This window comes from Ictidomys tridecemlineatus, chromosome 5 (genome assembly GCF_052094955.1).
Source record: "Ictidomys tridecemlineatus isolate mIctTri1 chromosome 5, mIctTri1.hap1, whole genome shotgun sequence".
Taxonomy (NCBI): domain Eukaryota; kingdom Metazoa; phylum Chordata; class Mammalia; order Rodentia; family Sciuridae; genus Ictidomys; species Ictidomys tridecemlineatus.
In genome coordinates this window covers 54,163,193-54,185,761 of record NC_135481.1, presented here as the reverse complement: position 1 = coordinate 54,185,761, position 22,569 = coordinate 54,163,193, and the positions used below count along the sequence as shown (strand labels likewise).

General features: G+C 35.5%; 1 protein-coding gene across 15 annotated transcripts in view; it reads right to left on the bottom strand.

The window, feature by feature from the left end:
- Kiaa0586 (KIAA0586 ortholog) overlaps positions 1–22,569 on the bottom strand; it is a 137,798-nt gene that overhangs the window by 66,416 nt on the left and 48,813 nt on the right. For 10 of the 15 annotated variants that reach the window (XM_078049965.1, XM_078049966.1, XM_078049964.1 and 7 more), the window contains 6 exons: positions 21,595–21,789; positions 20,124–20,311; positions 13,344–13,454; positions 7,010–7,099; positions 4,962–5,155; positions 3,204–3,322 (listed from right to left, as the gene is read on the bottom strand). In XM_078049965.1, coding sequence (XP_077906091.1) covers positions 3,204–3,322; positions 4,962–5,155; positions 7,010–7,099; positions 13,344–13,454; positions 20,124–20,311; positions 21,595–21,789 — 897 coding nt within the window. The remainder of the gene's footprint in view (positions 1–3,203; positions 3,323–4,961; positions 5,156–7,009; positions 7,100–13,343; positions 13,455–20,123; positions 20,312–21,594; positions 21,790–22,569) is intronic. The other 5 variants (XM_078049969.1, XM_078049971.1, XM_078049974.1 and 2 more) reach the window with 3 other exon arrangements.

The following is a 22,569-nucleotide window of genomic DNA, read 5'->3' as shown; positions in this document are numbered from 1 at the left end:
AAAATAAATGAAGAAATGAAAGTCTTAAAGCTGAAAAGATAACAATGGCATAAAGTTGTTATGCTAAAACCCAGGGAACATTTTGAGGATTAGAAGCAGGCAACAGTGTCCAGGCTAGAGCCATGTACGAGAATAAGGATTTGAAAGCAAGCATCTTTGACAACTAAATGCCTGTGAAAAATTTAAGAAATTTCTTAAAGGAGACTCCAGGAAACCAACCCATCAGGACTGAAGAGAAGGTGGACAATGAGAAAGTAAATGCAGACTCTAAGGATAGGATTTGGTCAGTTGAAGATCAGTCTATAAAAGGAGAATAGAAGGTTATTCTGAGACTGAAAAGAAGAAAGACAGTACAGATAATAATACATAGAAATGTAAAATTTAAAAAAGCAACAAAGTTGGAAAATACTTCCCAGTTTCAAAACTTATTATTAAATTACAATAATGAAGTATGTGATATTGGTAAAAGACATGTAGATTCATGAAAGTTCACAAATGGATCTAGACATATAGCCAATTAATTTTCAACAAAGGTATTAAGGTAATTCAATAGCAAAAGGAAAAACTTTGCAACAAAGAGTGCTACAACTGCTCAGTGGTAGTGTTTGCCTAGCATACACGAGGCCCTGGGTTCCATTCTCAGCACAACAACAAAAAAAAAAAAAAAAAAAAAAAAAAGCTGGGGATGTTGCTCAGTAGTAGACCACTTGCTTAGTATGCAAGAAGCCCTGTGTTCACATCCCAGCACCCCAGCCCCTGAGTAAAAAAAAAAAAAAAAAACTAAGGAACTAAATGTAATCTAAAACCATATACCTTCTAGAAGAAAACAAAAAAAACATCTTAATGATTTTTACTTAGGCAAAGATTAATTAAGTAGTATGTCCCCCAAAAGCCACAAACTACAAAAGAAATATTGATAAATTAGACTTCATCAAAATAAACCATTTGTCTTCAAAAGATAATGTTGAGAAAATAAAAAGGCAAGGTATAAATTAGAAGGACATATTTGCAAAACACATAAACAATAATGAACTTGTATTTGGCTGGGTGTGGTGGCATATATCTATAATCCCACAACTCAAGAAGCTGAGAAAGTATTGCAAGTTCAAGGCTGGCCTCAGAAACTTAGCAAGACCTTGTCTGAAAATAAAAAGGGCTGGAGATGTTGCTTGGTGGTAAAGCACCTCTGGATTCAATCCCCAGTATCAAAAACAAATGGTTTGCATCTAGAATGAAAAACATTATAACCCAATAATATGTATGAAGGCACAAACCCAATTTAAAAATGAGCAAAAGATTTAAAATAAGCCAGGTGCAATAGCATACACCTGTAATCCAAGGGACTCAGAAGGCTGAAGCAGGAAGATCACAAGTTCAAAGCCAGCCTCAACAATGTAGCAAGGCCTTAGGTAACTTAGAAAAACCCTGTCTCAAAATAAAATATTAAAATAATTGGGGATGTGGCTTCAGTGGTTAAGCATTCCTGAGTCCAATCCCCAGTACCCACCCCCTGCAAAAAAAAAAATGTTTGAAATAATATTTCACCAAAGTAAATATGAAGATGAAAATCTGCAAAACATCATTAATCATTATTAGTAATTATACTACTCAGTCACTAGTATAATTAGGGAAATGTAAATTTTAAAAAACACAATGACATATCTCCACATATGTATAATGGCTAAAATAAAAACACTGATATACCAGGTACTACTGAAATTGTGGAAGAATTAAAACTTTTGTACATTGCTGTTATAATACAAAATAGTATATATGCTTTGGAAAATATTTAGCAGCTTTTTATATACATTTATTTAACATGTGACCAAGAAAATTAAAAAATTGTCTACACAATATTTGTCAGCAAATATTCATAACAGCTTTATTTATAATAGTCCCAAATTAAAAACTATAAATATATAAATATATAAATATATCAACTGGTAAGTGTATTAACAAATTTTGGTATATCCATAGAGTATAATACTACTACATGAAATAGTGTTAAGTGGTACTGGGGATTGAATCCAAAGCATATTCAGCATAAGCCAAATAAAATAAGTCAGCAAACAAAAACCCATACTGTATGATTTTTATATATGAAAGTCCAGATAAGATAAAAATAGTGATAGAAAGCAGCTCTGTAGTTGTTTGTGACCACCAGGCATAGGTGGGGGATAGGAATTTTCTGCAAAGTGGCATTAAGGATCTTGAAAGGTAGCACATTCTTGAAACCCCAGCTACTCAGGAGGCTAAAGCAGGAGGATCACAAGTTTGGGCAATTCAGCAAGATCCTGTCTCAAAATAAAATTTTTAAAAATTGACTGGCGATGTAACTCAGTGATTAAACATCCCCAGCTTGAATTCTCAGCATCAGGAAGGTGAAGCAGGAGGCAGCAGCATTAAGGGAACTTTGGAAGATGTCAAAAAGGCCTTTCTACAGCATGACTGTGTGGCTAATGCACAGCTGCATACATGTGTCAACAACTGTCTAATTATACACTGAGAATTGTTGAATTTAAGGCTTTCAAAAAAACTGATGGACAAGTGTTAGGAGAGGAAGGGAAATAGAGAAGAGAAAGAGGAAGAGAAGAAAAATATGGAAGAGGAAAAGGAGGAGAAGAAGGAGGTTAAGAAGGAGAAGAATGGTATGGGATTCCTCACAGAAAGAGGCTCATTAAACCATTCTGTGAATACTTAAAAATTTTAATTATTTAAATAGGTTAGGTTAGGAGAAATAACTTAAATCCTGAGTAATTTACAGTCTAGTGAATGAGAAAGATAAGTAAAACAACCATAATATAATGTATTAAATACTATAATAAAAAATATATAAAGTACTCTGGGAGAATAACAGAGTTTGGGGGTGGAAGGAGAGGGGTAGTTTAATAATCTGAGTGCTGCAATATGAAATAAGGGAATGAGGGAGAACTCACCTTCCCTAGAGTACTAGAGAGGAACTAAGAAGTAAGATCTGAAGTAAGACCTCATCTTTTTTGGGGGGTTGTGGATGGAGCTCAGTTGTTAAGTGCTTGCCTAGCATGCCTAAGACCCTGGGTTTGATACTCAGTACCACAAAAAAACACCACCAACAACAACAAAATCTTAGCTTTTGTCAGCCAAATGACCTCTGGGATATATAAATCACAATGAACTAAAAGATTCTCTTTAATAATAACAACAAAAAATTCCATTTCACTTACCAATGTCAGAGGTCATTGGTTCACTTGCCTCACTGACTGAAACACTGGCATTAAGTCTGGCCTGCTGCTGGATTGGATGGAGCTCAGAGATAATCCTTGACATTATTTCTTGTTCTACCCTGGAAGGTGGGGAGATACAAATTAAGGATTTCTAAATTTGATTGAAATATATAAAATGTTACACATATCAACCTTAAAAATAACCTTTACCCAGGGGCACAAATATTATATGTAAAAGCAGTAATTTGAAAGTTACACCTGAAAGAAGAAAAAAATGTGCCTTCAAACAAGATAAAACACATGAAACATAATCTCCTTGTGGGAGAGTATTCAGATAGTCAAAGAAATCAAATTAAAATCTTTCATGTTAGCCAGGCATGATGGCCCACGCCAGCAGTCCAGGAGGCTCAAACAGGAGGATTGCAAGTTCAAAGACAACCCCAGCAACTTAGCAAGGCCCTAAGCAACTTAGAGAGACCCTGTCTGAAAATAAAAAAATTAAAAAGGCTAACAGAACCCCTAAATTGAAGATTTGCCTAATGATTGTTGAGCACATTGCATACCGAGGTTTGATTTCCCCTCTGAGAATACACATATAAAACTGTATCAGATCAAAATTAGAGAAAAATATCCATCTGCCCTTTCCATTGACTATAATGAAGAGTAGTTTTCCTCTTAAAAAGGAAAGAAAAGGTTTTTTCCAAAGTCATTTTTGAAAGAAGAAGGGAAAGGAAAGGGGAAAAGAATAGAAAACCTCTGTTAGTACATTTCTTTAGAGTAGCTAACAAACTTCTTAGAAAATATTATTAAGACAGGCACTGTGGCTCACGCCTGAACCCCAGCTGCTCAGTAGGCTGAAACAGGAGGATGGCAAGTTCAAAGCCAGCCTCAGCAAAAGTGAGGCACTAAGCAACTTAGTGAGACCCTGTCTCTAAATAAAATACAAAATAGGGCTGGGGATGTGGCTTAGTGGTCCAGTGCCCCTGAGTTCAATCCCTGGTACCCTCCCCACAAAAAATTTATTATTATACAAATGACAGACATTTGTAGTAGAAAATATATAAGAGCTTTTAAAAATTTATAATGTTCACTTAATAATTCTAGATTCAGGAATAAACACAATTAACAATTTGGTATATACATTTTGAACTTCTGTTCTATGCACACTTATTTTTGAACAAGGTCTTATGAGCTGGGGTTCCATTGTAAGTATCATTTATACACCAGCAAATTATTAGTATCTTTCAATGTCCCTCCACAGTCTTCTAAACCTAAGTTTAATAACTCTATAAATATCTAGTTGCTTTATTTTACTCCATAAATTCCTTAAGGTTTTACACAATATAATAAGAATTCACTTCATATTTACATGTAATAACAGTATTACTAATTGCTGTTGTAAATATGTGATAAACTTAAAACAGTGACTTGTTTCTAATGCTAGGTATTATATGGCCTGTTAGCAAATCCATAATTATTTCCTTAGGCTAAGTTTCTGAAAGTGAGTCACTAGATAAAAGAACATGTACATTTTAAAGGTTTAATTACTCAGAAAAGCCTCTTGCCATAGCAAAAGTATAAATATTCAAGGACCAAAATAATACCTCTATCAGTTAGTTATGCCTTTAGCATTACATCAATTAGCAAAGGAAAAGTTTAATAAACAAAAAGAGACAAGGAAGATTTTTTGACTAAAATTTAATACTTCCCATTTATATGTACTACTATCTATTCATACTGAAATCATTGTAAACGCACCACTGAATTAAGCTATTTTCCAACGTTTCTTTTCTCTCAATTACTTTATCCAGAATTTCAGTAGTGGGCTGAAAAGTAGAAATAACTGGTGGAAATGGAGGACCATTATACTTTGTAGAAGCAACTTGAACACTTCTGTTAAATTCTAGTAATGGTTCAGAGCTTTCTGGGATTTCATCACATTTTTCCTCTTCCTGGTAAGAATAAAAACAAAATTATCACATTCACGTATCTGGATATGAACATTTACTGAGTGACACGTATAGACAGGGAACTTACCTGGGTGAATTAACTCGCATTTCTAATGTGGGAGCACATTATTATAACATATCAATCATATGTATCACTTTGCAGAAAATTTATTACAAAATTATGTGTCTCTAAAACTCAATTTGGGCCAGGGGGGTAGGACAAAGAAAAAGAAAAAACAAAATAAAAAAAATCCAATGTTCATTCCCTACAGTAAAAAAAAAAAACTAGAAAACTTGATTATTATTTCATAAAACATTTAACAGTTCCTTGTAGAAATTTATATATTGAATTTATTGTCATAAAAAAACTGATGCTTCCAATTATCACTGTTCCCTCTTGTAAAAATTACAATTTAAATATGCAGTTAGAGGACTGGGGTTGTAGCTCAGTGGTAAAACATTTGCCTTTCACAGGTGAGGATCTGGGTTTAATCCTCAGCACCACATAAAAATAAATAAATAAAGGTATTGTATCCATCTACAACTAAAAATATTTATAAATAAATAAATATGCAGTAAGATCACTTTATACATTATTCATATCATCATGATCAAAAGAGTTATTTCTGGAATTTTTAAACTGATTATGATGACAAATGTCACACATCTTTAAAAAAATAAAATAGTTCCCACATACTATTTGCTATAAATAAATAATCAGAATCACATTTATGTATTCTCAGTTTCAACAGCTCTCAACTCATGGCCAACTCTGTATAATATAAACTAACCTCCCACCCGTTTCCCCCTTCACGTGTTATTTTGAAGCAATTACAGACATATGAAGTACACAGCTAATAAGTGGTAGAGATAGGGCAGGAACCCTTGTCTTTGAACTCTAAATCCCTTGCTAGTTCTACTGTTTCTTTCATTAGGCATGAGGAATATGAAAATAAAAAGGGTTCTTGTCTCCAAAACACTTATATGGTGCTCAGATAAGAAGACATCCTGTGAGCAAAAAACATTAATATAACACGTACCTCTGCATATTTTAAAGTAGGCTTTCATTTTTTGATTAATAGCACTAGTTTCAGCTCTGAAAGAAATACAAAAAATATCTTCCCTAAAATCCAATGACATATAATATTCAAGTAGTTTCTTTGATCTATCATCCTTTTTTCCATCTTTTATATTTTACTTCCTCCTACTTTTTCCCTACTTCTGTTCCTTTATTTCTATAACTCTGCCTGCATATGGGATTTTCCCTCAAATTTTAAACTATTCACAACTTTTTTTCTCATTATAAACTATCAGGTAACCTTTTCGAAATCAAGAGATAAATGTCATAAAATGAAAAAGGGACTGGTTCAAAAGAGGGAAACCAAAAGCAATGGAAAGAAAAAAGAAAAATAAAAAGCAAACAAGACGGGGCTGGGGATGTGGCTCAAGCGGTAGCGCGTTCGCCTGGCATGCGTGCGGCCCGGGTTCGATCCTCAGCACCACATACCAACAAAGATGTTGTGTCTGCCGAGAACTAAAAAAAATAAATATTAAAAAAAAATTCTCTCTCTCTCCCTCACTCTCTCTTTAAAAAAAAAAAAAAAGCAAACAAGACAAGATGTAGGTTAGAAACAGCAGATAATCATAAAATTTCATGGAGGCAGAAAGGTACTACAGATAAAAACAACATTGTATTATGGAATAACAACTTGATAATTTTTTAAAAATAAAAGTGAACAACTTGAAGTAAAAGTAAAAGCTAGTTTCTCAAAGCACTGCAACATAATATTGATAGTCAAAAGATATTCAACCACTTTGAAAATACTAGTAGACATACAATTGTTCATGGTTTCTAACCTTTGTTACCTGTATAACATCGATTACTTCATCAAAGTTACTCCCTGGAAACTTCTCATCTTCTTCATCTACCTTCATAAATTGTGGAGTCTAAGAAAGCATTTAAAGAAAGTTTTTGTTGTGTTCAACTTTTAAAATCCTATATGTAATTTATATTTCCACATGTAGCATAAATTTGCAATTATATGGCCCTGTTTTTTATTTTAATATTCTGTTCTCAATTTATTCAATTAGAAAATGAAATCAAGCTAGTCCCAAGCCATTAGGTCATCATTTCAAAGCAATAAAAAATTAAATATCAGTTTTAACATTTAAAGAACTCCATCAAGGAGCTGGGGTTGTAACTCAGCTGTAGAGTGCTCACCTAGCATGTATGAGGCCCTGGGTTCAATCCTCAGCACCACATAAAAATAAATAATAAAATAAAATAAAGATATGTAAAAAAAAAAAGGACTCCATCAACAAATGCTATTAAGTCAATTGATCAAAATGTTATGATTATGATTTCTCTCATAGTTAAGATAAAGAAGAATGTTTATATGTATACAATTATACACAAACACAAACTCAAAAGAGATACAGAATCAAGTAATTTTTTTTTACATAAACAGTCATTTCACAAATTTAGTTTCCAAACCTTGCTATGCAAAGGCTAGTCACTAAAAATCGCAGTAGCCTCTTGCTGAGAACAGAATGATAAACATTTCAAAAAGTTTTTTATTTGTCATATATGTGTCAATAAAATTCTAGTGAAAAAAATTACTAGTGAAAATTAAAATTAGGTATAAATTTCATTTAGAGTCAGTTCTATTATTTGTAACTATGAGAGATCATTGGTGTTTCTCCTCTTTAAAACTACCCCCAAATGACCAAATTTGCTCACAACAGAGCAAGACTAAGATAAAACCAGGACCATCTACAGTGCTATTTTTCTGTGTAGTAAAGGCATAACTTAATTATTCAGAAGCAAATACATACTAGATTGCATATTTTTGTATCATGACAACATGATGACAATGTAACATCCTAAACTATAAACTCCAATTGTCACTAGATAATTCATATTAAGGAAATATATAATTTCCTGTAAATCAAAGATTCTTTACCAAAGAGAAATTCTTTATTTATATGAGAGTCTCACAAGTTATCAAAAAGTTATTGTACGAATTATTACTTTCTGAATACTTACAAATGTAAGGATCTAGTAGACCAATGGGATAGAATAGAAGACACAGAGACTAACCATAAATTTACAACTAAGCTCCCGTTCGCCTGCTTCCTGCAGACAAACAACTGTGACTCAGCACTAATCCATCCGGCTGAAATAACTGGTCAGCCCTTCTGATCCTACAGAGGTAAATGCGGTAAATGCGAACCGAGCCTTCATAGGTAGTGGCCACAGGTTTGATACAGGGCTTGGGAGAAACAGTAAGGACCCACCCGTTGCATTGGTCACCCGGCAAAGGGAAACGAACTGTCGCCATATGCAAGAGATACCACCATGGTAGAGAACTGACGTCACCAGACTGGGAGGAGGAGAGAACTTCATTGAAACCTGCGGCTACAGGTGTGTAATCCCCTAGCCTTCCCTCTCCACACATCGGGGAAACCTTAAGGCCCCTCCCAGCTCTCCAGTGAGTGCGATAGACAGACCAAGGGAATCAGAAGTGGCGCAGAACTCCCGGCTACCGCTCTCACCAGTGCTGACAACTGAGGTTTCTTGCACCAGCTACGGGGGGGGGGGTGGGGGGGGGGTGGCTACCTGAGGGCAAGTAAAATTTGCTGAGGATTCTCAGCCCCAAGCTCTACAAACTTAAGGTCTGAGGGAATGGCAAACAGGGAGAGTGTGCCCAGTCGTTCATAAAAACAGGGCTCCTGGGAGCAGCAGACCTGGCGTGTAGCCAGTATTGTGGTGAGCGTCACCGCTGAGAGGGGCCTGACTAGAGGAAAAGTGGGGAAGTGACTAGACACAATAGGAGGCCCTAGGCACTCAGGATTGGGGACTCGCCCAGTCTGGGAGGAGGAACTGCTGCACAGTGATTGGTTCCCGCATACTGATAGGAGAAGCTTGGCCTGGTGGTCACAGCGCCACCTACTGGAAGAGAAGTTAACCAAACTCTAAGACTGCATTTATTAGTTTTTTTTTTCTTTTTTTTTTTTTTGATTTGGGTTTTTTTCATTTTCATTATTCTTTCTTGTTGTTTTTAAATTTTTTTAAAAAATTTTATCTTCTAATTTTAATTTTTATTTTTTTATTATTATTTGTTAAAAATTTTTTTCTTTTTTTATTTCCTATTTTTTATTCTTATTTTGTCTTTTCATTTCTTTTCAATTTTCTTATTCCCCCTTCCTTGAATTCTACCTGCCTACTCTCATTCTCTTTAGTGACTTCTTCCCTTCCTTTCTAATACCTTTCCTCCCAAGCATCAAATAAATTTATAGGAGTAAACAGTAACTCAGCAGTCAAACAGAACAAGAAGTAACATGAGCAGCATGAAAAAGCAAGGAAGAAAAGGAGTACAAACAATGCAGAACTGCCTAAATATTCAGGAGGACCTAGAGTCATCAGAAAAATGGTCATATAAAGAACTCAAGGAACACCTTAGAAAGATGGAATGGAACCTTAAAGAGGATATGAGACAGAAAATTCAAACAGTGAAAGAACACATTGAAAACGAATTACATAAACAGATAAAAGAAGAAGTTAAGCATCTTTATCAGGAGATAAAGATTATTAAAAAATCAAACAATAATTCTAGAAATGAAGGAAACTATATACCAAATTAAAAAATCAAATGAGAGTATCACTAACAGAGTGGAGCAAGTAGAAGCCAGAACGTCAGATAAAGAAGACAAAATATATCATCTTGAAAAGAGTCTAGCCAACTCAGAAAGGCAGGTAAAAAATCACGAGAAAAACATCCAAAAGATATGGGATAACATAAAAAATCCAAACTTAAGAGTCATCGGGATAGATGAAGGTATAGAGATTCAAACCAAGGGAATGAGTAACCTGCTGAATGAAATAATTACAGAAAACTTTCCAGAAATAAAAAAGGAAAAAGATATACAAATTGAAGATGCATACAGGACACTGAGCACACAAAATCACAGTAGACTAATGCCAAGAGACATTGTTATGAAGATATCCAATATACAGAACAAAGAGAAAATATTAAAAGCTACAAGAGAAAGGAGGCATATTACATTCAGGGGTAAACCAATAAGGTTAACAATGGATTTTTCATCACAGACGCTGAAAGCAAGAAGGTCATGGATCAATGTATTTCAAACACTGAAAGACAATGGATGCCAACCAAGAATTCTATATCCAGCAAAATTAAGCTTCAGGTATGACAACGAAATAAAAATCTTTCATGATAAACAAAAGTTAAAAGAATTTGCAGCCAGAAAACAAGCATTGCAAAGCATCTTGAGCAAAACACTACACGAAGAAGAAATTAAAAACAATAACCAAAACCATCAGTGGGAAGTGCCTCGGCAAAGACAGAGGGCGGGGGAAAGATAATCATGGAGAAACAAACTAAATTTTTTTAAAAAAAGGATAAATAATCAAACATGGCTGGGAACAAATTTTTATTCCTCACACTTCAGATAGAGCCCTAATATCCAGAGTATACAAAGAACTCAAAAAATTAGATAATAAGATAACAAATAACCCAATCAACAAATGGGCCAAAGACCTGAACAGACACTTCTCAGAGGAGGATATACAATCAATCAACAAGTGCATGAAAAAAATGCTCACCATCTCTAGCAGTCAGAGAAATGCAAATCAAAACTACCCTAAGATACCATCTCACTCCAGTAAGATTGGCAGTCACTATGAAGTTAAACAACAACAAGTGCTGACGAGGATGTGGAGAAAAGGGTACACTTGTACATTGCTGGTAGGACTGCAAATTGGTGCGGCCAATTTGGAAAGCAGTATGGAGATTCCTGGGAAAGCTGGGAATGGAACCACCATTTGACCCAGCTATTGTCCTTCTCGGACTATTTCCTGAAGACCTTAAAAGAGCATACTACAGTGATACTGCCATATCGATGTTCATAGCAGCACAATTCACAATAGCTAGACTGTGGAACCAACCCAGATGCCCTTCAATAGATGAATGGATTAAAAAATGTGGCATTTATACACCATGGAGTATTAAGCAGCACTAAAAAATGACAAAATCATGGAATTTGCAGGGAAATGGATGGCACTAGAGCAGATTATGCTTAGTGAAGCTAGCCAATCCCTAAAAAACAAATACCAAATGTCTTCTTTGATATAATGAGAGCAACTATGAACAGAGCAGGGAGGAAGAGCAGGAAGAAAAGATTAACATTAAACAGAGACATGAGATGGGAGGGAAAGGGAGAGAAAAGGGAAATTGCATGGAAATGAAGGGAGACCCTCATTGCTATACAAAATTACATATAAGAGGTTGTGAGGGGAATGGGAAAATAAACAAGGAGAGAAATGAATTACAGTAGATGGGGTAGAGAGAGAAGATGTGAGGGAAGGGGAGGGGGATAGTAGGGGATAGGAAAGGTAGCAGAATACCACAGTTACTAATAGGTCATTATGTAAAATTGTGGATGTGTAACCGACGTGATTCTGCAATCTGCATTTGGGGTAAAACTGGGAGTTCATAACCCACTTCAATCTAATGTATGAAATATGATATATCAAGAGCTTTGTAATATTGTGAACAACCAATAAAAATAAATAAATAAATAAATAAATAAATAAATAAATAAATAAATAAACAACTATCTTATATTAGATAAATGTTCCAAAAGCATGCACTGGAGAAAGGATAGCATCTTCAACAACCTGCTGGGAAAACTGGAAATCCATATGCAACAAAATGAAACTGAACCCCTATCTCGCACCATGCACAAAATTTAACTCAAAATGGATCAAGGATCTAGGGATTAAACCAGAGACTCTGCATCTAATAGAAGAAAAAGTAGGCCCTAATCTCCATCATGTGGGGCTAGGCCCCAACCTCCTAAAAAGACGCCTATAGCACAAGAATTAAAACCAAGAATCAACAAATGGGATGGATTCAAATTAAAAAGTTTTTTCTCAGCAAAAGAAATAATATGTGAGGTGAATAGGGAGCCTACATCCTGGGGACAAATTTTTACCCTTCACACATCAGTTAGAGCTCTAATCTCTAGGGTATATAAAGAGCTCAACAAGACAAGCACTCCAAAAAACAAATAATCCAATCAATAAATGGGCCAAGGACCTGAACAGACACTTCTCAGAAGAGGATATATAGTCAAGCAACAAATATACAAAAAAATGCTCATCATCTCTAGCAATCAGAGAAATGCAAATTAAAAATACGCTAAGATACCATCTCACTCCAGTAAGAGTGGCAGCCATTATGAAGACAAACAACAAGTGCTGGCGAGGATGCGGAGTGGGCGGGTGAGGTCCACTCATACACTACTGGTGGACTGCAAATTGGTGCAGCCACTTTGGAAAGCAGTATAGAGATTCCCTGGAAAACTGGGAATGGAATCACCATTTGACCCAGCTATTCCTCTTCTCATACTATATGCAAAGGACCTAAAAACAGCATATTACAGGGACACAGCCACATCAATGTTTATAGCAGCACAATTCACAATAGTTAAACTGTGGAGCCAACCTAGATGTCCTTCAGTAGATGAATGGATAAAAAAAAATGTGGCATTCATACACAATGGAATATTACTCAGCAATAAAAAAGAATAAGATCATGGCATTTGCAGGGAAATGGATGACATTAGAGAAGATTATGCTAAGTGAAGTTAGCCAATCCCCAAAAAATAAATGCTGAATGTCTTCTCTGATATAAGGGGGTATCTCAAAATGGGGTTGGGAGGGAGAGCAAGAGAGGAAGATTACCTCTAGATAGGGAATAGGGGTGGGAGGGAAAAGGAGGGAGAAGGGGAATAGCATAGATAGTGAAAGGAGACCCTCATATACAAAATACATGTATGAAGATGTGAATTTGGGGTCAACATACCTTATATATAATCAGAGTTATGATAAATTATGATATAATGGTGTATTAAGAATTATAATGCAAAAATAAATAAATATTTTTTAAAAATGTTATAGTATGGATTATTACTTTCTGAATACTTACAAACGTAAGGATCTAAAACAAATTTTCTTTCAAGTTCATAAACAATTTGAGATTTATTCTGAATCTTTTCTTCAAAAAATCTAATTATAATAGATTATGATTATGATAGAATGCTTTTGCATGGAATAAAACCTACACTCAGACATTACTCAAAACAGTGATAGAATTCTGAAATATACCTGAATCCAAGTCTGCAGCTGAGGAAGAGAGGCTTCTTTGGGACTTGACAGAGATGAACCACCATCAACACTACCATTTGAAATGCTGTCAATGTCTACACTGGGTAATACCTACAACAGAACACAACATCTAATTTTCCACATCATTCTGACTCAAATATTCTTCAAAAAGCTAGATAGAAAATGTGCCCTCTAAATTTTTATTGTAAAGTCAATGGCTAACAAACTTTTTAAATTATGAAAGCTTATTGTATAATATATAAAAAGTAAAGGAAGAAACAGAAAATTCTATAAAGCCAACTCCATTTCACTACTATATTCTTTGTCCTTTTATATTTACCTATTTTATATTTATCTATAGATTTATCTATAGATATATCCATAGGTAAATCTAAAATAGTTGTCATTTCTGATTTTTCACTAATAGATCATAAACACCTTATCATGCCTCTGTATGGACTTTATATTTTTATATTTTAATTTTTCAACAAATATAAATACCTTAATTTTTTTAATTACATTCCTATTGATAAACATTTAGGGTATTTCCAACTTTTCCATTATACAAAAATCACCACAAAAAAACTTATACACACACACACACACACACACACACACACACACAGGCTTTTCTTCCTAAACTTTGCTATCAGATTAATAACTTCTTGGGCCTCAGGACATAAATATTTCAGATTCTTAGCAATTACTAGCAAATGCAATCAAAACAATCTCTATTTACATAATTCAAATTTAATTAATCCCAAGTTTTATCCAACTTTCAACAAAAGTTAGATAATAAGATTGCTTATTTGGTAACAGTTTTTTATTTTATTTTTTGGTACTGGGGATCAAGGGCACTTAACTGAGCCACCTCCCCAGCCCATTGTAGTCTCCTAGGAGTTGGGTGGGTTGTGCACACCTCTGAGGCAGAAGCTTAGGGGCCCATCCTCATATTTATTTATTCATTGATGCTTGGAGGACTTTGAACTCAACCTGTCACTCATCTTTACCATAGTGAGACCTGGCTGGTGGCTGGGCCAGAGAGTGTGCTGGTGGGAGCACTGCTTCCAGCTGCTCTGCTGAGGGCAGGAGCTGGTCCTGTGACACACAGACCTGGTGCTGCTGTTGGTATGGGTGGCAGACAGAGGGCCAGGGTCCTCATCCCCTCTGGAGGGGACTGGGCAACAGTGGAAGTCACGTGTCACTTTCTGAGTAACCCCACCTCTGTACCCTACCACTCATCCCCAACCCTTTTTATTTTTAATTTAGAGACAGGACCTCACTAGGTTCCTTACAGCCCCCTGGCTACATTGCTGAGGCTGGCTTCAAACCTGTGATCTTCCTGCGTCAGCCTTCCAACCACTGGGATTATAAGTGGGCACCACGATGCCCGGCTTAGTAACAGTTAAGTGTATTATTATTTTATTTTGCATTATCTTGGCTATTAGCAAAATTTAATTTCCTTGATGATTAGCTGTATTTCATCCTTTGTAGACTCTTATTCATAGCCTTTGAATATTTCAGGATTTAGACCTATATGTTTTCTTATTGATTTATAAAGGTCTTTATATTTTTTAATTAATTATTCAATACTATTTTCTTTTCATATGTTTTCACTGTATGTTGTTTTCCTTTTTATTTTTTATTTAGTTTTTTTAAAAATATAAAACCTTTAGATTTTACAGATTCAAATCTAATTTTCTATCATATCTAGGGTTTTTTTCCCCTCATATCTAGCTATACTTTGTTGAGAGCCACAGCCAAAGGGGCCCCAGCAAACTTCCAGCTGCCAGCAAGCTTCAGACTGCCAGCTGATGATTGGCTCACAGTGGCCCCAGCAACATCTAGCTGATTGGCTCCTCTGCGGTGATGTTCATTGGGCTGTTTCCCTGCCCTTCAGACTGCCAGCTGATGATTGGCTCACAGCGGCCCCAGCAACATCTAGCTGATTGGCTCCTCCACGGAGCTGCTCATTGGGGGACTTCTTTGGCTCCGCCCACGCGACCCAGCCAATCGGCCTCAAGAGCAGGAGGATTGTGGGAGGTTGAGAGGTTGGTGGGAGGAGAGGCTTGTGGAAGCCAGTGGTGGCAGTTGGGCTCTGAGGGCTTTTTCCCTGAGGAGCTGTTTTGTTTGGCGTTTGTAGTTCTAAAAATAAAGTTAGTTTCTTTTTGACAAGTGGCTCCTGATTTGTGCCAAGCCAGACCATGGTCCATCCACCAAAAATTCAAATACGAGTAGATCAACTCAAATCACTTAATGACTTTCAAAAGTTATTAGGAGATATAAATTGGATAAGGCCTTATCTAGGTATTCCAACAGGAGAATTGGGACCTTTATTTGATATCCTAAAAGGTCCATCAGATCCAAATTCACCCCGAATGTTAACGCCTGAAGCAAGAAAGGCATTAAAAATCATTGAAACATATATGGAAAATATGCATTTGGATAGAATTGATATAAGTTTGCCTTTATTATTTATTGTACTACCAACAAAAAATATTCCTACAGGAGTATTTTGGCAAGAAGGTCCATTATTATGGATACATTTATCTTATTCTCCTAACACTATTCTTACTAGGTATCCTGAGGCTGTAGGACAATTAATACTCAAAGGAATAAAAACAGCAAAGGCAGTGTTTGGAATTTCTCCCCATAAAATTATTACTCCATATACTATGAATCAAATTGATGAATTAGCTAATGAGTTAAATACTTGGGCAATAATAATGTGCAAATCTAATGTTTCATTTGATAACCACTTACCATCTAATCCTTTATTGTCTTTTTGGTCATTGCATCCTGTAATTTTTCCAAAAATGACAAGAAAAACACCTATCATGAATGCTCCAAATATATTCACTGATGGGTCAAATAATGGTACAGCAGCAATAGTTACACCTGATCAAACTTTTACATTTTTAGTACCCAAACAATCAGCTCAAAAGGTAGAGCTTAATTCAGTATTACAAACTTTTGTGATGTTTAAAGATTCTGTATTTAATTTATTTTCTGATAGCCAGTATATAGTTAATGCTATAGTATCCCTTGAAGATGCTGGTAGGATTTCCCCTTCTTCTACTGTTTTCTCTTTGTTTTCCACTATACAAAGTTTAATCTGGGACAGAAAAGATCCATTCTTTATAGGACATATCAGAGCACATACAGGATTGCCTGGAGCCCTTAGTTTGGGCAATGATTTAGCAGATAAAACTACACATGACATACATATTTTCTCTACACTAGAAGAAGCTATAAATTTTCATAAAAGATTCCATGTCAATGCTAATACTTTACAAAAGCGTTTTAAAATAACTAAGGAACAAGCTAGACAAATAATAAAACAATGTCCAAATTGTGTGACCTTTTTACCACAAGTTAATCTTGGAGTCAATCCTAGAGGATTGATGCCTAACCATATTTGGCAGATGGACGTCACACACTTGCCAGAATTTGGAAAATTAAAATATTTGCATGTTACAGTTGATACTTCTTCTGGATTTTTGATGGGCTCCCTTCATGCCGGCGAAAAAACTAAAGATGTTATAGCTCATTGCTTACAAAATTTTGCCACTGTGGGCATTCCAAAACAGTTAAAAACAGATAATGCCCCTGGTTATACGTCTACTTCTTTTAAACAATTTTGCTCATCATTTGGCATTACTCATATAACAGGAATCCCATACAATCCACAGGGACAAGGCATAGTTGAAAGAGCTCATCAAACTATTAAAATGTACTTATTAAAGCAAAAAGATGGAATTGGGAAGGGGTATATATTCCCCAAAGATAAACTTAAAATAACCCTTTTTACTCTAAACTTTTTAAATTTGGATTCATCAGGACTTAGTGCTGCAGAAAGGCATATGTGTCCAAAAAATGTACATAAGCCCAAGGTACTTTGGAAAGATATTCTAACAGGACAATGGAAAGGTCCTGACCCAGAATTGTCTGGAGTCGGGGGTCTGTTTTTGTGTTTCCACAGGGAGAACAGCAGCCGATTTGGATTCCAGAGAGATTAACTAAAGCAATTTCTACAGACCAAAAAGAAGATGATTTAGCTCAAATCCATAATAGCTGATATCCAAAACTCCAATTTGGCTATCCTTACATCTGCGACAGAACCAGGATGCTTTTTTCAATATCTATTTTATTATTGCCCTTTCCCATATCATGAAGTTCTATTTTATTTTTTTGAGCTCATACAGACCTAGGTTAATGTTTTGCTGATCAGTTCTATTTTTTTTTTTTGACTATAGAGTTTTTAAACATTGCAATAGAGATTTTACCTGTAAAAAGTTATAAGGCCTTTACTATTATGTTATGTGTTGTATGTATTATATTATGTGTGCACACTTGTGTTTTGTGTTATATGTTTGAATGTACGTATGTCCAATGTACGTATTTCCATATATCATATATGATGAGCGCTCATGAAAAGATGGATCCAAATATTTTTTTTTTATTCACGTGATTTAAATGGTTTAAATTGGGTAAATAACTGTTAAGAATTGTTTTAATATGTAAACAAAAAAGGAGGTTAACAGATCTGTTTGTTTACTCTCACCTTTCGTTTTCATTATATTTAATAATTCTCTTCAATATAATGTAAATTGTTAAGAAAATTGTTTTCTTTTAGTGCCTTCTGGAGCCATTATTGCCAGAATTCCTTCATTATCAGTGCCGGTGAAGATAATATAAATTGTTAAGAAAATTGTTTTCTTTTAGTGCCTTCTGGAATGTTACCTAATTTTTTCTTTAGCCATTATTGCCAGAATTCCTATCTTCATCCCTGTGCCGGTGAAGACAAAGATAAAACTAATCTACAGTTTCTGCAATAGCCATCACTGAACTGCTTACAGAACTTGCACTGAACTGCTTACAGAACTATGTGTCACTTGTATGCATTGTGAACTATCTGTTGGTGCAGCGACTTGTGGTAGTGTTGGGGTATTTTTGCTGATGATATCATCGGTGGTACAATTTTCCCAAAAGGAGCCGTCAATTGACTTGGTATATCTTCCTCCCTTCTGCTTGTCATGATCATTCAGCTAAAATTTGGGGGCCAACAGAGGTGAGGCAAAGAACCTCACCCCCCCCCCCGAGACCTCTCCACAGCTGTGGCTGTATACTGGACCGGTAGTCAATGACGGGTAAGATCCAATTACAATGGTACCAACCTAAGACAGGAGGCTGACGCCCTGAGGTCAGCTCATCCGAAGACGGGTAAGGACCATATGTAGTATTGGACAATCTAAGGCAGGCACGGTCCCTAAGCCACATGCTTGTTGTTTAAACAGAGAGGGGGAGATGTTGAGAGCCACAGCCAAAGGGGCCCCAGCAAACTTCCAGCTGCCAGCAAGCTTCAGACTGCCCCAGCAACATCTAGCTGATTGGCTCCTCTGCGGTGATGTTCATTGGGCTGTTTCCCTGCCCTTCAGACTGCCAGCTGATGATTGGCTCACAGCGGCCCCAGCAACATCTAGCTGATTGGCTCCTCCACGGAGCTGCTCATTGGGGGACTTCTTTGGCTCCGCCCACGCGACCCAGCCAATCGGCCTCAAGAGCAGGAGGATTGTGGGAGGTTGAGAGGTTGGTGGGAGGAGAGGCTTGTGGAAGCTGGTGGTGGCAGTTGGGCTCTGAGGGTTTTTTCCCTGAGGAGCTGTTTTGTTTGGCGTTTGTAGTTCTAAAAATAAAGTTAGTTTCTTTTTGACAAGTGGCTCCTGATTTGTGCCAAGCCAGACTTCGGCAATACTTAGCTTCAACTTTGTAAAAATTCTGATTTTTTTTTATATTATGTAATTAAATTTTAGTTGTCTGGTTATTCAGAACTCAATTGCTAGTTGCAATAGGAATTCAAACTCTAAAATTGAGTTAAGTCAATTATAAGTGCATTGCTTTAGTCACATGAATTCTATTTCCCACTGATTAATGAAGTCTCTATCACATTACATTATTTTTAAATACCCAAGGCTAATTCTAAAGTCTTGTTATATTGAATCAGTACTCAAACATTTAACTTTTCTAAACCCTTTATTGTTTCAGATATCCAAATGATGATCCTATGGTTCAAGAAAGAAAAAAAATCATGAGTATTTTTTAAATTAGAATTTCACTAAAATTATACATTAAATTGAAGAGAATCAATAACTTGAATATAAAAATAAGTTCTATCTAGCAAGGAGTGGTAGCAAACACCTATAATCCCAGTGATTCAGGAGGTTGAGGTAGAAGGACCTTAATTTTGATGCCAGCTTGGGCAATTTAGGGAGAACCTGTCTCAAAACAAAATAAGAAGGGCTTGGGAAGGGTAGGGCATTTGCAAGCCATGCATGAGACTCTGGATTTGATCCCAAACACTGTGAGGAAAAAAAGGGTTGGGGATATAGTTTAGTGATAGAGTGCTTACCTAGCATGTATGAGGCCCTGAGTTCTATCCCTGGTGCCACAAAAAGAAAGTTATATTTACATTCATTCAACTTTTCTTATATATTTGCATGAAGTTTGAAGTATTATATAAATCTCAACATTCTTTTTAAATTAATTATAATATACTACTCAATTGTTCCCTCCGGATGCTGTCAAGTCACCTGTATACAAGTCATTGGCCTAAAAGTAGTTTAAATCATACACAACAAGGATAGGGACATCATATTAACATCACAGTTTTAAAGAATGAAGGAGCCATGATGAAAGTTCTCATGAAGTATTATAATGGATTATAAGTATATATTAAGCCAAAGATTTTGCCTTAAAATTTTCTGCTCATGTACTATGGCATACCTGTACAGAAAGTTGAGGAGGATCTTTTTTTTCTGACTTCATTTCCACAACTGCTATGTTGGGTTTCTTTATCCCAGTTTCTGATTTTCGAAATGATGGAGGAATAGAAGTTGTCACAGTTATAGGGTGTGGCTTGTTTGCCATTACTCCAATAGGCCTCATGGAATCACTATTACTTTGGGTTTGTCCTAAGAAGTTTAGGGGAAAAAACTAAAGTCAATTGTTTCAAAAAATAAAGAAACAATCCACTGTCTGGATTTTATGGCTGTTTTCTTGCACGAAAGGAAAGCACTCATCTCCCTCCATCATCACCACTGTCTAAATGCCATGTCATTCTTTTAGCAGTGGGGATACTTATTAGCATTAACCACTTTAGATGTACCATTTAATTTAATTCTCAAAACAAAGTCTGCTAGGCACTAATATTACCACTAATATTATGACATGTTGTCCCAAATTTCTCAGCTTTCCTTTCAAAATCCCACTTGTTTTCTACATTTCTATGTTAAGAGAGAGTATGATATACTCATTAAAAGCACAAACTCTGAAGTAGAATGCTTGGATTTGAATCCTAGCTCCACTCCACCTGTATAGTCTTTGACAAATTACTACTTAGCCCCTTTGTACCTAGGTTTTTTACCTATAAAACTGGTATATTACACTAAGTGCTCTATTTGTTGTGTTAAATGAGTGAAGATATATAAAGGGCTTAAGCTTTAAAAATGTTAGCTATTATTATACTAGAAGGCATGTTTAAACACACGTTAGCTGTCAGGTTGACATGTCATTAACCATAACATCAAAAATAAAAAATTCTTGGGCTGGGAATACAGCTCAAAGTTAGAGCTTGCCTAGCATACACAAGACCCTGAGTTCAATGTCCAGCACCATAAAAAATAAATATCTCGTATATTTAAAAATTTCATATTTAAATCATCCATCAAAATTAAGACAAAATGGCAATGGCACCAAAAGAAAAAAAAAAGCTAATTAGATTTGAACAGCAAAAATTATTTGTTCAATTTTAACATGATGACCAGAAACCTCAAATAAGTAAATAACAACTATCAGCTTATAATACATAATTACATGACTTCTACTTATCCCAGCCTAGTACAAAAGTATATAAAAGTGCTTTAAAGTACTTTAAAAACATAACAAAATTAACAAGTCAATCAGGTTTCCTAATTCTTGAATTATTATGAATGTCAATGACATATATAGACATATTATAAAGTTTCACTTCATCTATGACATGTACTATCAAATGTCAAAAGAATAAAAAAAGTTTCCTGTGAGTGAAACTATGGCAGGAATCCCTTATTTCAGATTGCTATTATATAGCAGAAGATACTGAGGCCCTCTCCACATCTAAAAACAACACATACAGGAAAAGGCAAGTGACTATAGTTTCAATAACAGTTCTGATTAAGAAATTAAAATTCACCTACATATTTTGTTTGGTTCTTACCTAAAAGAATTGCCATAGGAATTAGATGACCTTCCAGTGTACCTGAAAGAGTAGGCATTTCTCTGCTTGGGCTGAACAAATATTGCTGATCACCATGAGGTGGTGTAGTAACAGGATGTCGTATCTTAGAATCCACCTTCATAGATTTTGTTGCATAAAAGTCAGTTTGCGTTCTTATTGATTTTACTTTAGTGCCTATAACAATCAACAGTAGATATTTAAGAATATTACTTGGGGCTGGGGTTGTGGCTCAGTGGTAGAGTGCTTGCCTCACATGTGTGAAGCACTGGGTTCAATTCTCAGCACCGAATATAAATAAATGAATAAAATAAAGGTCCGTCAACACTAAAAAATATTTTTAAAAATAAAAATATTACTTAAATATCTATTATCTAACCATCTGGAAATACAGTAACTCTTCTTTACAGAAATATTTCATCCCATTTAATAAAGAGTTACAGAGCCCCAAAGCAAAAGAAACCTATAGACTCAAGGTTGGCAAACATCTTAAATGGCCAGAGAGTAAATAATTCAGCCTTGTTGGCCATGTGGTCTCAGTCACAACTATTTAATTCTGCTGATATATCAGGAAAGCAGCCATGGGTAGTAAGTAAATGAATGAACATAGCTATGTTCAAATAAAACTTTACATTTATAAAAACAGCTCACCTGTAAACCATAGTTTGCCATCCCTGTCTAGTTAAAAATACAGGGAAGCCAGGCATGGTGGAACATGCCTTTAAACCAGTCACTTGGCAGAAGGACTTTAAGTTTTAGTCCAGCCTCAACAATTTAGTGAGGCCCTCAGCAACCTCACAAAAAGACCCTGTCTCAAAAATAAAAAAGGATTGTGAATGTGGATCAATGGTAAAATACCCTTGGGTTCAATCCCCAGTACCAAAACAAAAAATAAAAAATAAAAACAAAAAAAAGGAAAGAAAAGAAAATCAAGGAAAAAGAGACTAAACTACTTTC